Source organism: Arachis duranensis, chromosome 2, assembly GCF_000817695.3.
Source record: "Arachis duranensis cultivar V14167 chromosome 2, aradu.V14167.gnm2.J7QH, whole genome shotgun sequence".
Taxonomy (NCBI): Eukaryota; Viridiplantae; Streptophyta; class Magnoliopsida; order Fabales; family Fabaceae; genus Arachis; species Arachis duranensis.
Window position 1 is genome coordinate 88,591,883 of NC_029773.3, and position 16,381 is coordinate 88,608,263.

The 16,381-nt window shown below is 33.2% G+C and overlaps 4 protein-coding genes across 6 annotated transcripts in view; all 4 read left to right on the forward strand.

Moving 5' to 3' along the window:
• The window catches only part of LOC107475773 (uncharacterized), a 6,974-nt gene extending 2,672 nt beyond the window's left edge, over positions 1 to 4,302 (forward strand). Inside the window, exons 1-7 of one of the 3 annotated variants that reach the window (XM_052257135.1) lie at positions 1,337 to 1,360; positions 1,415 to 1,487; positions 1,561 to 1,755; positions 2,724 to 3,026; positions 3,216 to 3,380; positions 3,700 to 3,783; positions 4,048 to 4,302. In XM_052257135.1, coding sequence (XP_052113095.1) covers positions 1,458 to 1,487; positions 1,561 to 1,755; positions 2,724 to 3,026; positions 3,216 to 3,380; positions 3,700 to 3,783; positions 4,048 to 4,155 — 885 coding nt within the window. In that variant the 5' untranslated portion in view covers positions 1,337 to 1,360; positions 1,415 to 1,457 and the 3' untranslated portion in view covers positions 4,156 to 4,302. Of the gene's footprint in view, positions 1 to 1,336; positions 1,361 to 1,404; positions 1,488 to 1,560; positions 1,756 to 2,723; positions 3,027 to 3,215; positions 3,381 to 3,699; positions 3,784 to 4,047 lie in introns of those variants that run through there. The other 2 variants (XM_052257136.1, XM_021135935.2) reach the window with 2 other exon arrangements.
• Positions 4,303 to 5,547: 1,245 nt separating this feature from the next.
• Positions 5,548 to 7,908, forward strand: LOC107475774 (uncharacterized). Its single transcript, XM_016095438.3, has 6 exons — positions 5,548 to 5,697; positions 5,789 to 6,004; positions 6,557 to 6,856; positions 6,996 to 7,157; positions 7,395 to 7,478; positions 7,566 to 7,908. Exons 1-6 carry the CDS (start codon positions 5,668 to 5,670, stop codon positions 7,671 to 7,673), a joined length of 900 nt encoding a protein of 299 aa, XP_015950924.1. The 5' UTR covers positions 5,548 to 5,667; the 3' UTR covers positions 7,674 to 7,908.
• A 2,842-nt stretch (positions 7,909 to 10,750) lies between these two features.
• Positions 10,751 to 12,344, forward strand: LOC107475775 (probable aspartic proteinase GIP1). Its single transcript, XM_016095439.3, has one exon. The coding sequence runs from the start codon at positions 10,800 to 10,802 to the stop codon at positions 12,177 to 12,179; it is 1,380 nt and encodes a 459-aa protein (XP_015950925.1). The 5' UTR covers positions 10,751 to 10,799; the 3' UTR covers positions 12,180 to 12,344.
• Positions 12,345 to 13,157: 813 nt separating this feature from the next.
• LOC107475869 (probable aspartic proteinase GIP1) overlaps positions 13,158 to 16,381 on the forward strand; it is a 16,663-nt gene continuing 13,439 nt past the window's right edge. The window contains exon 1 of the mRNA XM_016095542.3: positions 13,158 to 13,314. Within this exon, the coding sequence (XP_015951028.2) occupies positions 13,165 to 13,314 (150 nt within the window). The 5' untranslated portion in view covers positions 13,158 to 13,164. The remainder of the gene's footprint in view (positions 13,315 to 16,381) is intronic.

Sequence of the window (16,381 nt, forward strand, 5' to 3'; positions counted from 1 at the left end):
TCATCGGTTCGTCCACGAGCCGCCGCCAGAATCGCAAACAGAGAACCGTTCATGTATGCTTCTGCCGCCGTGGAGTGTGTTGCCGAGAAGGAGAGCCCGACACGAGGAGGGCGGCATGCGAAGGAGAGAGAGAGGGATCTGAGGCTGAGCTGGTCCGCGCACGCTTCGTCGCTGGTCCGCGGGTGATGGGTGGCCGAGGAGAGAGAGGGATCAGAGGGTGGAATGCGTCGCCGGTCCTCGGACGCTCCGTCGCCGCCGCTGGGGATGGGTGGCCAAGCGCCGGTGGTTTTGCATCTGCTTTTTATGCTTCTTTTTCTGCTGCATCTGCTTCTTCTGCTTCTCCTTCTGCTGCATCTGCTTCTGCAGCTTCGGCTTCTGCATCAGCATCTTCTTCTTCTGCATCTGTTTCTGCTTGAGTTTCTGTTTCTAATTCTATGACTGTCTCTGCTTCTGTATTTATGACTGCCTCTGCTTCTGATTTTGATTTGTTGTTTTTTGATTTGGTTATTGAATTTGTTGAATTTGGGTTGATTTGTTGAATTTTTTATTTCTAAATTTGTTGAATTGATTTTTGGATTTGTTGAATTTGTGAAATACACTGTGGTTCTTGCAGGGAAATTGGTTACCTTCTGCACTATGAGACCTTTGTTTTTGTGTGGGTTTTGATGGGTTTTGATTTGAATGGATTTTTGTTGTGTTAACTGGGTTTGCTTTCAGTGTACTGCAAGTGTAACTGTTAGGTGTTTGTGGAATTAGGGATTTCAAGTGGAATTAGGTGTTTGTGTAACTGGGTTTGCTTTCGAAGATGATTGAAGATCATGATGTTCGCGGTAGTGAAAGGAGAAGAGAAAGGTTGAAGAAAAGGTGTTGGTGGTAGTGGAGGGCATTTTTGTCCAGAAAAAATTAAAAGGACGATTTTAATACGAAAAAATACGTTAAGGATGATTTTAAATCAAAGATTAGATCAGGGACGGGTTCGATTCCGACCCTCAACGTGAGGGACCAAAACAATACTTATCCCAATAATAGAATAATTATTTAAATTAGTCTTTAAAATTTTTAAAAATAAAATATTTTAGTTTTTATTGAATTTAAAATAAATAAAATAATTTTCAATGCTTATTTCTATTAAATAATACAATCTTTCATTAACTGTTGTAATTAGTCAATAACTTGAATTACTCTTAAGTGTGCATGTGTAAGATGAATAATTGTTTAACAAAACTACATTGTCTTAAACCCAATTCCAAGATGAAAACAAATAAATAATAATAAAGATGAGAAAAAGCCAAGTGGAACACGAAATATGCAAAATAGTATTGGGGACCCGTGACAATTGGTAGGCTTTCAAGTTTCAACACCAGATTCCACACTCCCTTCTTCTTCTTCTTCTTCTTCTTCTTCTTCTTCAATCCCAGATTCCACACTCCCTGCTTCTTCTTCTTCTTCTTCAATCCATGGCAAAGAAACCTGTCAAGTACACTATAGTAAGTTCATCTTTGATCCCTATACTCTGTTTGTTTTTGTTATGAGAGGAATTACCATTTTGTTGGTTTATAGGTTGACGCATTCACAGAGTCAGCGTTCAAGGGGAACCCTGCAGCTGTGTGTTTGTTAGATCAAGAGAGGGAACAACAATGGCTGCAATCTGTAGCTGCTGAGTTCAATCTCTCAGAAACTGCTTTCTTGATTACAATTCATAATCAAAACTCTAATCCTCGTTTTGCTCTCAGGTGGTTCACTCCTGTTGCTGAGGTCAATATTCTCCCATCGCACTCCTACAAATACTTTGATTATTTGTCTGTTGTAAATTTAGTTATTCTATTATGACAAATTTAATTACTATTATGTAATTAGAAAAATATGCGAAGTATAAATATACAATGACTCATTTAATGAAAGTGGGGACAAGTAACTGCAATTTTTGGGACGGAGATTAAAGTTTTGATAACATTTTTGTTAAAAAATATTTTTATTTAATTTTTCAAATGCTAAATTTATTTTTTAATTTCTATATTAATTGAACATAATATTAAGACATAATTCAATTCAGTATTACCAAACACAATACAAAGACTAACTGTCTCTCTGTTTCCAGTCTTAATTTTAATCTCTCGGTCTCTGTCTCAGTCTCTCTCTTTAGTGATGTCATGATGTCATGTTTGATTATTTTAGTAGCTAAAGTAGCGTTTGAAAGAGAATTTGAGATTGAGAGATAGAGATTGAGAAATAGAGACTGAAATAATTACATTTGGTATAAAATAAAAGACTAAAACCGAAATAAGAATAAAATTCTAATTTAATTTGTATAAAAGATAAAGTTGGAATTAATTAATTGAGATATAAGTATTTTAGATATAAAATGTTATTAAAATTTCAGTCTTCGTCTCCAAAAATTTCAGTCTCCTGGATTTTTACTTTTTGGAGATACTGAAATTTTAGAGACAGTGATTGAAGTTTTAATACCAATCTCTAGATCAACAAACATAATATTAAATTCCAATCTCTCACTCTTCTCCGGATACCTCAAAACAAACAAACTTACCTTATTATTGTTTAGTTAAAAAAACATATATAAACCAATATATAAATATACAAATACATAGAGATGAATGGAACATTTTCTTTTATTCTTTTTAAAGTACCTAAAATGAAAATCAATAGGCACTTTGTTATTAACATAAAGAGTAGCCTTTAATAATACATGGATGATTCTTATGCAGGTTAAACTATGTGGCCATGCAACATTAGCATCAGCACACACACTATTTTCATCTGGTTTGGTTGATGCCAATAGTATTATTGAATTTGTTACTCTCTCTGGAATACTAACTGCCAAAAGAATCCCAGCAATCAATGAAGAAGAAACCAAGGATGGATTGTTCTATGTTGAATTGGATTTTCCTGTTGACCCTATAAAGGAAGAAGAATCCAACGTTGCTGAGATTTCTTCTCAAATCTCTGAGGCATTGAGTGGTGCTACCATAATTGATTTAAAGAGGACACAAGATTCAGATGACTCACTCGTAATTACAAACTATACTATCTACAAATATTTTATTCATTACGTATTTTCTTTATTCTTTTTTTATTTATTACTGTCAATAATGTACATACAAAAATTGACAGAAATAAATAAAAAGACAGAAGATTAATAAACAAGTTTTTGCTGATCAAGATTACATAATTAAGGTTATTATTTTTTCTTTTCATAGGTTGTACTAGAATCTGGAGAAGCTTTGTTAGAAATGGAGCCAAAAATTGATGCAATAGTTAAACTTGAATGTGCTAGAGGTTTGCTTGTTACAGCAATTGCTCCTCCAGGATCAGGATTTGATTTCTACAGTAGATGTTTTTTCCCCAAATATGGAATCAATGAGGTATGTATACTACTATGGTAACAGGGAAAAAATGTAATTTACCCTTCTTCCAACATTTTGACTAGTGAAATTAACTCTTTAAACTTTTAAAATGTACAATTTGTCTCCTAGAGTTATGAAAAGTTAATAAATTAGTAGAATGTATATTCTTTATTTATACATTTGAAAAATTTAAGAGATAAATTGAATAAAATATATGAACTGAATTTCAAGGTGGAAAATGGAAATTTTTACATGCTAATGTCTTAACTTAACTCTTAAGGCAGTAATTGAATGAAGACTCAATAATCTAAGGTAAAGTTGTTACAAATAATTGTAGGATCCTGTGACTGGGAGTGCACATTGTGCATTAGCACCATACTGGTGCAAGAAACTAGGCAAGTGTGATTTCAATGCATTTCAGGTACTATACTTTTCTATCTTTGATTATTTGCAATCATCTTAATATATATAATTTAGAAAAATTTTTAAATATTCTTAAAATGCCAGTGTTTCAGTAATTTTTACTGTTGATTTCAATTAATATATTATATTTATTTTTTATAATTGAGATTAACTGTTAAAACTACTGAACCCTGGTATGCCAAAAATATTTGAAATTCTTCTTATAATTCATGAGCCTAAATTACTAAATCTATCCAATAAACACATACTGTAATTTGAGCAGGCATCAAAAAGAGGGGGAGTTCTGAATATTCATATTGATGAGAAGAGTCAGAGAGTGCTTTTGCGTGGAAAGGCTGTTACAATTATGGAAGGCTTTGTTTTGGTTTAGTAGGGTTTTCATCAATTCAGTTCTTGTTGGTCCTTTAATAAATTTTTATGAGCACTTAATTCAAAATACTCATGTCAAAACAAATTTGTCTTCGTTTTATGGGGTAATGAATTTTCATAATGCTTTTATCTTTAATTTGAATAATAACCTTTAAATGTGCAATTAATAAATAGTCAAAATAGTCTTTTAAATTTCGCTCGTAAATCTAATTGATCTTTTAATTTTTTATTAAATCAGACTAATCCATCAAATTCATTTGAAATTTTGTAACAATAACAAAGAATTTAATTTTAATGTTTTGACAGTATACATATTCTTTTAATTACATTCGCTTTTTAAATAAAATAATGTAAAAATTAGTTATTTTTTATTAATAATTTTATGGGATTAGATGTATCTGTAAAAATATCAAAAATTAAATTCAATAACAGAAACATTAATTTAGATTATTAAATGGTAAGCATCTTGAATTCTATCTAAAAAAGCCTTGTTGGCTAATTCTGAATTCTTTTGAATGCTTGCCCTCCAAGTTTGTCATATCAATTGTTCTCATGAAAAATTTCAAGCCACTTGCTATAATTTCTACTTAATTATTCATTTTTTTATATCATGATTTTAAATGAGTCATTTAATTTGAAAAATCTTTACAAACTTAAACAATTTTATAATTTAAATTTATACAATCGTATATTTTACGTCTTTAATTTAATTATAGTTCTTGGTTTTTGCTATCTTGTTTCATGCAAGAGCAACTTAGAGCATTCTAATAAATTATTTTTAGAATATTATTTTTGAAAGTTTCAAAAAGTGAATCGCTTTAGAATTAAAATCTGCATTGAAATTTATTTATAAAATGAAATCGGTGTTACATTAAAGATAAAGTAACTTAATGAAAAATCAATAAAATTTTGTTACTCATATAATTATGTTGATAAAATAATATAAAATTTTAATTAAACTAATATTAAGCATTAGAGAAACAAATTTTATTTTTAATTTTAAATTATTATTTATGATATATGGTCTACAAATATTAATATAGGACTCAAAATAAAATAAAATTAAAACTAAGTATTGGAGATCCTCTGAGATTTAAATATATATTAAAAAAAAGAGAAACCTTAAAAAAGATTAAAAGAAAGCGCATCATCAAGATTGAAGTGCACAAAAACCATCAAAATTTCACATGAAGTTTTGTAATTTTAACATTTGTCCTAAGAATACAAAATAGATAAATTTTTTAACTAATTATACTAAATATATATTAAAATTACTAACTATAAAATATATATTAAAAATAAATTAAATTATATAAACAGCAAAGCCTGCTCAATACCCCAGCTTGTTGAATAGTAGTAATTGTCAACAATTTCCCCGAATAATAATAATAGAAATAAAAAGGAAAGTGAAACACTAAGACTAACAGAAAGCGTTGACAGTTGACACTTATATTTACAAGGTTCTTACATCTTAGGAGTTTGGTTCATCAGAATAAACCTGTGTTCTTCTTCTATGGCAAACAAATCTGTCAAGTACACTCTGGTATTCTTGAATTATTACTCTTCCTGCAAATGATTATTTATTCATATACAACAACTAAGATTTAATATTGTGAATTTATGATGATGAATAGGTTGATGCGTTCACAGAGTCAGCATTCAAGGGGAACCCTGCAGCTGTGTGTTTGTTAGATGAAGAAGAAAGAGAAGACAAATGGTTGCAATCTGTGGCTGCAGAGTTCAATATTTCACAAACTGCTTTCTTGACTCAAATACATAGTAATAATCATCATAATGGATCATATTCTATTCCTCGTTTTGCTCTCAGATGGTTCACTCCTCTCATTGAGGTTCAACTCAATTTACTTTTCTTTTCTTAATTTTCATCCTGTTTAAGTTAAACCTTTTTCTAACAACTCTATTGTTAATGCTAAGGGTAATTTCGTAATTTTCCTTATATATTAGGTGATATTCTTGAAACCATGTTTGGAATAGATATAAAGAGATAGAGGAGAGGAGACAGATAAATATTTTGTATCCATATTTCAGAAATTTTTTTTACATAGAATCAATTTTTAATTAGCAAGTTAACTTTTTTTATTGTAAAAATATTTTACTTTTATTTTTTCAGAAGGTTAAGAGTTAGGATTTAGGATTTAAAATGTAGATTTTAAAAAAGTTGTAACTAAAAAATTGACTTTTCAGTTGAACTAGAAAGATATTGTGTTAGACAGTAAATTAATATATTTTGTGTCTTCTTAACAAAAAGGACACAAAAACATCAATAAGAGACAACGTAAAATCTGTGTCTTGTTCTATTATCAGAACCAAATGCAGCCAAATATTACAATCTTGTGTGAAGACAGTGTAATAATATCTTAGCTTCATTGCTTATTGATCAGGTCAAACTATGTGGGCATGCAACATTAGCAGCAGCACATACACTATTTTCATCTGGTTTGGTTGATGGCAATAATAATGTCATTGAATTTGTTACACTCTCTGGAATAGTAACTGCCAAAAGAATCCCAGCAATCAATGATGAACAAGAAGGAAGCAAGGATAGTTTCTATGTTGAATTGGATTTCCCTGCTGACCCTATCAAAGAATCCAACTTTAATGAGACTTCTCAAATCTCTGAGGCATTGAGTGGTGCTGAGATCATTCATCTAAAGGGGACACAAAACTCAGATGACCTGTTTGTAATCTCCTAACTTTACCATCACTGTTAAGATCTACTAAAAAGTGACTGTTATAAATATTTGTAAAGAGAAGTGATCAATTTATACCTATGAAGACTATATTTTCAGCAAACATTTGAAGTTTATGGTTTCTTGATAGGTTGTAGTGAAATCTGGAGAAGCAGTGACAGAAGTAGAACCAAAACTTGATGAAATTGTAAAATTTCCAGGAAGGGGACTAATTGTTACAGCTGCTGCTCCTTCAGGCTCAGGATTTGACTGCTACAGTCGTTTCTTCTGCCCGAAATTCGGAATCAATGAGGTAAACTAATGTTTCTTCAGTTGCATTATTAATACGATGATGAATTGTTGATGCAGACATAAGATCTTAGTAAGATAAACTTAAGAGAAGTTGTTCATTTAGTACAATTAATAAAAGGGTGTTGTATCATATGCATATAAGGTTGAAATAGAATCTTAAATTAAAATCAAATAGATCAAATTAGAACTAGTGATGAGATGAGATCATATGGTAAATTTAACTTGCAATTTGTTATAGGATCCTGTTTGTGTTACTGCACATTGTGCCATAGCATCATATTGGAGCAAGAAGCTAGGCAAGTGTGATTTAAATGCTTATCAGGTACTATTCTTTAATTAACTTATTGTGTGATTAATTATCTTTTTAGCCTAAACTAAATTTTATTCAAACTCACTATTATTTGATTAGGCATCAAGCAGAGGGGGTGTTTTAAATATTCATTTTGATGAGAAGAAGCAAAGAGTGCTTTTGCGTGGAAAGGCTGTTATAGTGATGGAAGGCTGTATTCTGGTGTAACATAATTGCATGTATTTGGATGAAGAATGATTTGTTATTTCAAAATTTGAAACTTAGTATTTATGTTGCATCTTAAAAGATCTTTAGGGAAAAAGTTTAAGTGGAGTTAGCTTGAAAGGCAGAGACCACGCCAAAATTTAAATAAAGGTGATAAAATGGATGTTGACATGATGTTCCAAAAAAATGTACACCTCTTTTAATTGTTTTTGGAGTAATTATATTTAGAACTTCTGAATTACTAATCTCTCAGTGGATTCTGTATATAATTCAAAATTTTACAGAAAACTTAGTATGATTATGCTCATCTAGTCATATTTGTTGAGCTGAATAAATTGTGCCGATCAATCATATAAGTTAAGAACGGAATGAATTTACATCAATTTTGTTTATATTTAGATGATATTACACATGATGTTCTTTTTAAAAAAAAAAAAGTTCTTTTCTATAAAAATGTTTGTATGCGCATAACAACTAAACATAACTTGATCTTATAAAAGCTATATTCTCCAATAATGCATTGCTCCAATTCTGCTCCCAAGGTAACAACATTTTCACCACTTATTATGAATTTCTCCTAATTCTCAACAAATTACCCAACCTTCTGATTTTAATTTATTTATCCATTTTTGTAGAGTTATTATACCTTTTAAGAAAAACTGCACCATGTGTCAAAAGGAGGCATAAAATTTGCTATCAACAGCAGATGGTAATGTGGTAATTTAATTTATCCACTTCTTTACTTATCTGATTAAAAAATTCCTTATGCTAATTTTCATATTAATTAACATTCACATGATTTCCTAGGTGAATACATCATATATGCAGATAGAGGAAGAGTCACAAATCTCAGAAAAAATAATGAATATGAACATTCAAGTGAACCAACCAAAAAGTCAACACCAATAGGTCAAAGACTACTCAAAGGTTATGAATTAGTAGACCTAATGGAATTGGCAAAGACCAATACATTGAAGAAATTGGAGTTCACCAAAACTAGGAGTGTGAGAATGACTTTCAACGAGGAAAAGAAAGATGGGCCTCTCCAAACTTGGTCCAACAAAAAAGCCCAACCCAACAAAATAATAACCCAAATCATGTTGGGGCAATGTTGTTGCAAAAAAGGATCAAATGCAAACACTAGCTAGCCCAAATACTTGTGGTGATTCCTTAAATGTTCCAAAGACATACATTAGCCCAATTTATGTAAGGCATGGTCCTTAGCCAAATGAGTCAAATGCAAGGAATGGCACAAGTGCTTGTGGTGCTTCCCAAAATGCATCAAAGGAAGATGCTAACTCAACTAATTTATTGTATAGTCCCTGCTCAAATAGAATTCAGATAGTTGCACAAGTGTTACTAATAGTGCTTCCCCAAGATGGACCAAAGTCAACTATTATTGACTATAATAGTGATGATGCTTGTAGTACTATTTTCCTTCAATAGACTTGTCCTTCAACTCAAGGGGAGGGTACTTCTAATGCTGACTATAACCATCACACTCCACACATGGTAACGGGGGGTAAAGCCGCCACATTCACAGCCATTGCCACCACCACAACCAACCCGACACGGCGGTCAGAATTCAATAGTTGCATAATAATGTGAGCACCAAGATGTAACCTAAAATTAAACTCATTTGTTTTTTATATTTTGATAATATTCTTTTAAAGTAACATTTAAAAAAATTTATTTTAATTTTAACAATACTTTTTAAAATATCATAATCACTATAATTACTGTAACGTAATTATCTTAGAAGGACGCTAACTAAAGCTGATGAGAGAGAACGCTCCTCAAAATAAAATACGATGCCTTGTACACTTGACAAAGCAAGAGGATATAATTATCATATGGAACCATGGCTGAAATGAAAAGAATGGCGATTTCAAATAATCTAATTAGAAAGAATAATATACAAAATAAATTAGAACATTGCACTACTAGACAAGTGAATCCCTAACACTTGATTTGTTTAGAAGAATCGACAATATTATCACATGTTGAAATTTTAATAAGATAATCCTTGCACATTTATTAGAAGCAGCATATCATGAGATCCAATAAATACTGTATGATATGATTTAAGAGAAATAGATTCGATAGATCATGGCATGCTGTTATTCTATAGGATCCATACGCTATATTACATTCCACCCCTACATCGATCCATACCTTGCCCAATAATAAAGGCCCATGATTAAGCAAAAGGTCTAAACCAAAGGGTTGGGCCTCACCCAGTACCAATCTTCGTCTTATGAAGTCGGTACTCACCACGACTTGCTATAAAGAAGTCGGGTACGAGGGTTAGCTGGCAGATAAACACCCATTCAAAAGAATAACTGCCCCAAGAATCTCTCTACCTACTTTACAGAGCCATATCTTAACCTCCCTAAGATAAAGGGACGGTTAACACCCTTTGGTTCGCCACTATAAATACGCTAACACCCCTCAGGTATTTCTAAGTTCCCATACATTCTAAACCTGCTTAATCCCGTGCTGACTTAGGCATCGGAGTGTCCTTACAGGTACCACCCCCTTCTCCTCATACGAGCAAGTCGGACGGAGGCCCCAAGGTACAGACCCACTCGAAGGCTTCTTCTTTCAAGCGATTGGGCCAACCAACACCATCCAATCCATTAATCTCCGGTTACCCACCGTAACAATTGCTCTAGACAAAGTGAATCCCTGTTAGTAATTGTTGACTGCATGCATACATACAATGTTCAGAACATGGTAGTGATGGCACCCGAATAAATTATGAAATATTAAACATTAAAAAAGCTATTCCACAATTCATCATCAACAGATCTAAGAACCAAAGCAGAATAGTGGTCAACCTTTACATGCTCACAGATCATATATAATTAATTAATTTTTAAAAAGAAACAAGATGCTATATTATTGATGTGCAACTGTTATATATAATATATTAATTGATATTACATTATTATTAGTATATGAGCGAAATAAGGCACGTGAAAGCGTGTTTTTCCATAATGCATGGTTTTGTTCCCAAGTAGGTAGAAACTATGTTATATATATACAAGTTATAGTAACAAAAGTGAGTATCATCTATTTCACTCAATTTTTCTTTTTTGGGTTATTCCACCACATTACCTTCCCAAAATGTGTTCTCTACATTCTCTATTGAGGTTCAGCTACCTCCTCATATTCTTCACACTCCTTTCTTCCAATCCAACCCTGCAAACAACTCTAATCTCCCCAGTTTCAAAGGACAAACACACAAACCTCTTCACTCTCTCTGTCTACCTCAAAACCCCACTTCGCCCTACAAAGCTCTTCCTTGACCTCTCCTTCCTATTTCCATGGACAGTTTGCAATGCCTCCACCTACAACTCCTCCTCCTACCGCTACATCGATTGCGGCACCGATTTCTGCGAAACCCTTGGCTTCGGCGGCCACGCATGCGGTAATTGCATCGATACAAGCTTGCCGGATAAAAACTGCATACCAGTAGACAACCACATGGTATGCGGTTCTTTTCCGGAAAACCCAGTAACAAGAGACTCGTACGCAAATGATGTATTAATTGACACGCTGGCACTTCCTAAAGCTGACGTGTCAACTCAAACTCAACTCTTTTCTCTCTCTAACTATACCTTCTCTTGCGCTCCCTCTAGTATAGTCAAAGGTTTACCAAAAGGTGTTACGGGATTAGCATCATTGGGCCGGTCCAAACTCTCGATTCAGGCCCAAATAAGTGCGGCTTTTTCTACACCAAATTCTCTCGCGATTTGCTTTCCCGGTTCATCCAAATCTACCGGGGTCGCTTTCTTCGGGTCGCGTGGGCCATACTACGCATTTTCTCATTCCAATAAAATCGATATCGCAAAATTCCTTCTTTATACTCCTCTCATTGAGAATCCAGTCAGTTTAGGAGATACGGAAATTAACTACGAAACCCCATCTAATCAGTATTTCATTGGTTTGACTTCTATCAGAGTCAACGGAAAGCAAGTCCCAATCAATAGCTCTCTACTAACTATCAACAAAGAAAACGGTTTTGGTGGAACCAAGATTAGTAGTGATGTTCCATATGGTGTTCTAGAATCTTCCATTTACAAGGCCTTCACGAAGTTGTTTGTAAAGGAAACAAGCTCTTCTAGATTTAACCTCACAACAATATCTACTCTTGTAAAGCCGTTTAGTGTATGCTACTCTGCGGAAAGGGTCATGGTAGCAAACGGTGGTCCTCTGGTGCCTACCGTTGATCTTGTATTGCACAGGGATGATGTGGTTTGGAAGATTGGTGGGTCAAATTCAATGGTGAGAGTTACGGATAAGAAGAAAAAATTGGATGCGTGGTGTTTGGGTTTTGTGGATGGTGGAGTGAATAATAAAACTTCAATTGTGATTGGAGGGAAGCAACTTGAAGAGAATTTTGTGCAGTTTGATCTTGAGGCTAATAGATTTGGATTTAGCTCTTCACTTGCGTCTCGTTCTCTTTCATGTGCTGACTTTAAGGTCGTTGACTTTGCCAAGTAATGTGTTACAATGTAATTTTTTTTTCCAAAGCAATATTCTAATGTTGTCGTGGTTTTGTTTTTGTTTGGAAAGAAGATATGTGTTATTTCGTTCACTCATCTGGCTATGAGCAACTTTAGAGCTTTCAAAATGTGTAAAAAGTCAATTATTAATTCTCCCACTTTATCTTTTGGACTATAATTATAACAGTACTCAATAGTTCTAACATACACCCTTTTACATTAAAGAAAATATTAAAATAAACTAAATTTATTGTATTTGGACTAATATTTTTAATTATTAGTTTATTTTTTTAGTCTACGATTTAATAACATATTTTAATTTATACTTTAAATATTATTAATTACTGATTAAAAACAATAAATTTTATTGATCTTTTCTAAGATTTTTCTTCATATTATTTAAAAGATAATATTAAAATTTATATAATATTTTCAAATTTGATTATATTTTTAATTTTAAAATTAAACAAAAAATGATCAAATAATAATTAAAAAATATGATCTTAATTTTAACTACATTACATTTTTTTATGAATTGTCGAAATTTTACTACTACAACTACTATAATGATATTCAGTTATTCACCATAAAGTACATCTTATTTTTTTACACAATTTTTTACTTGGTCCTCTCCTAGTTTTACAAAATTAAAAGCTTGTCCATCGAGATACATTTATTCGTTTCGTGTAATTCTAGAACAATAATATATATAAAATCATCAAATTACATTAGATAAGTGCATCCCCAGAAGTACCTGATTCGTTTAGAACATCACCACCCAAATTATAAATAAAAAAATTGAACACCAAAAATTAAGCTATAATCCATCCACAGATCAAAGAATAATGAACAAGCCAAATTGGTCAACAATGACAGGCGCATGTTGAAATGAGCCACGTGAAATCCTAGCTATCTTCCATCAATCTCTATCTATATATCCACGTGATCACCTTTTAGGTTCTCACTACTACTACCTTTCCAAAATGCATTCCCCACTTTCACTATTCTTGATAAGGTTCAGCTTCTTCTTCATTTTCTTCATCTTGCTTTTTTCAAATCAAACTCAACAAACAACCCTAATCTCACCGGTTTCAAAGGACAAACACACAAACCTCTTCACTCTCTCCGTCTACCTCAAAACTCCACTTCGCCCCACAAAGCTTTTTCTTGACCTCTCTTTCTTGTTTCCATGGTTAGATTGTGATGGCAACTACAACTCCTCCTCCTTCCGCCAAGTCCCCTGTGACGCTACTTTCTGCGACTCCCTCGGCTTCGGTGCACTCTCTTGTGCCAACTGCACCGACTTCACCCCATCACCTAATCCCAACTGCGTACACATCCCCACCGAAATGGTTTGCGGTGCATTCCCAGAAAATCCAGTAACAAAAGATGTCAACTCACAAGCTGTTCTTGTTGATACGTTAGCGCTTCTAAAAGCTAACGTGTCAACACAAGAACAACTTGTTTCTTTTTCTAATTATACTTTCTCTTGTGCACATACTACTCTTCTTAAACGTTTACCAAAAGGCGTCACCGGTTTAGCTTCGTTAGGCCGATCCAAAGTCTCGATCCAAGCCCAAATTAGTTCGGCTTTTTCCACTCCTAATTGCCTTGCAATTTGCTTTCCCGGTTCACCAAAATCAACCGGGGTCGCTTTCTTTGGATCACGTGGACCGTACTATGCTTTTCCTCAATCCGGTAAAATTGACCTTGCAAAATTTCTTATTTATACTCCACTTATTGAGAATCCAATCGGTTCAGGAGATACTGTGATTACCTACGTAAACAAACCATCCAATGAGTATTTCATTGGGTTGACTTCTATCAGAGTCAACGGTAACAAGCAAGTTCCAATCAATAGTTCTCTGCTAACTATCAACAAGGAAAACGGTTTTGGTGGAACCAAGATTAGTAGTCATGTTCCATACACTCTTCTAGAGTCTTCTATTTACAAAGCCTTCACAGAATTGTTTGTAAAAGAAGCAAGTTCCTCTAGTTTCAACCTTACAATAATATCTAATCCTGTAAAACCATTTAGTGTGTGCTACTCTGCGGAAAGGGTCACGGTAACAAACGGAACTCCGGTGGTGCCTGCCATTGATCTTGTATTGGATAGAGATGATGTGGTTTGGAAGATTGATGGGGCAAATTCAATGGTGAGGGTTGTGAACAAGAAAAAAGAGTTGGATTTGTGGTGTTTGGGTTTCGTTGACGGTGGAGTGAATAACAAAACTTCGATTGTGATTGGAGGGAAGCAACTTGAAGAGAATCTTGTGCAGTTCGATCTTGAATCAAACAGATTTGGATTTAGTTCTTCACTTGCATCTCGTTCTCTTTCATGTGCTGACTTTAAGATCGTTGACTTTGTCAATGCAAGCACATAGAGTAATGGTTTTGTGCAAATAATAATAAGACACCATAGTGATTAAAAGTAATCACATGATGGGTTTAGTCAATTATATAATTAAGTCAATTGTCAACTGTTTTTCCTTTCAATTTTATCAATAAGTCTTGGAATGAGAAAATGAATACACTTATATTGATCATTGAATAGAACGAAGGAATATCATATATATGCGACTTGTGCAAATGTATAAACTCTAAATGAGCTAACATGAAAACTCTATATAAGGAGGATCTAGTAAAGCTTGGTGCACTTTTTTAAAATATTAAGTATCATATATGATTTATAAAATAATCGTGTTAAATATACATTAAAATCAGCTATTAAAATTAATTATTAGTATAAAATATATATTAAAAACAGATATAAGTATTATTTTGGTCCCTAAGATAGGAACTGAAAATTTTTTTCGTCTTTTGCCTTTTTTTCGCTCCAAAATGGTCCCAAAATTTCAGTTTGTTTTAAAATGGTCCTTTTTACCAATTTTATTTTTTTATTACCAATTATCCTTTATTAAAAAATAATAAAATAAAATAAATAAAAAAAAGAAAGAAAGGGAGAGACAGAATCGGGGGAGGAAAGAAGGGGAAGGGGAAGGGAGAGAGCACCATCGCACCGCCGTCCTGCTGCACCGCCGATTCCGCCACTGCCCGCTTCTTTTTCTTCTTCTTCTTCTTTTCCAACACCGCCGTAGCCGTTCCACGCCATTCCTTTCTTCCTTAGCACACCGCAGCAGTTCCACACCGCCGCAGCCGCTTCACGCTACTGCTCCTCCACGCCGCTCATTTCTTCCTCAACAAAAACACAGCGCCACCGAGATGGGGGGAGGCGGGAGAAAGAGAAGCGGGAAGGGGTGTTGTTTCGGGAAGAGGGGGAAGGGAAAAGGGGGAAGGGGGAAGGTCGCCGCTGCAGCCCCTCCTCTCCACCACCACCGCAACCCTTTTTCTCTTTGTTTTAATTTTTTATTCATTTTTCTTTAATTTTTTAGATTCAAAGGATTCCATTGTTGTTGTTGTTGATGATGCTTCTGGTTGTTTCTGTTTATTCCTTTTATTTCATTGTTGCTGTTGTTGCTTTGGTTGCTTCTGCTTCTGCCTGTTTTTGCTTCTGCCTGCGTTTGCACTTTTACTTTTGTTTCTGGTTGAGGAAGAAGAGGAGAGGGAGGTTTGCGCTTCTGCTTCTGGTTGAGGAACTGGTTTGCTTCTATTTCTGGTTGAAGAAGAAAAGGGGAGGGAGGTTTGCGCTTCTGCTTCTGGTTGAGGAACTAGTTGAGGAAGAAGAGGGGAGGGAGGGGTATTTTTGTCCGAAGGACCATTTTAAAATAAACTGAAACTTTAGGGATCATTTTGAAGCGAAAAAAAGTGAGGGACGAAAAAAATTTTCAGCCCATACGTTGGGAACCAAAATCATACTTATCCCTTAAGAATAAATTAAATTACACATATATTTATACACAATTACATTAATAATTGATTTTAGTATCTGATTTTGATATACAAATAGTAATTTTTTTATAAAGTTATATTTTACTATTTTTAAGATTTAAAATTCAAAAATATTTTAGAATTTAATTTTAATACAGTATTAATAAAAACTAATTTTACATATGCATCTAATTACGTAAAATTTTACATTAATAAAAATAATTATTTTTTATATTAACAATATAAATAATTATTAAAAAATAAATATAATTAAATAATTATATAAAATATTTTACACTATTATTAGTATATCAAAATTAAATTATTTTAAATTAGTATAAAGTATTTATCATTTAAATTAATTTTTATATT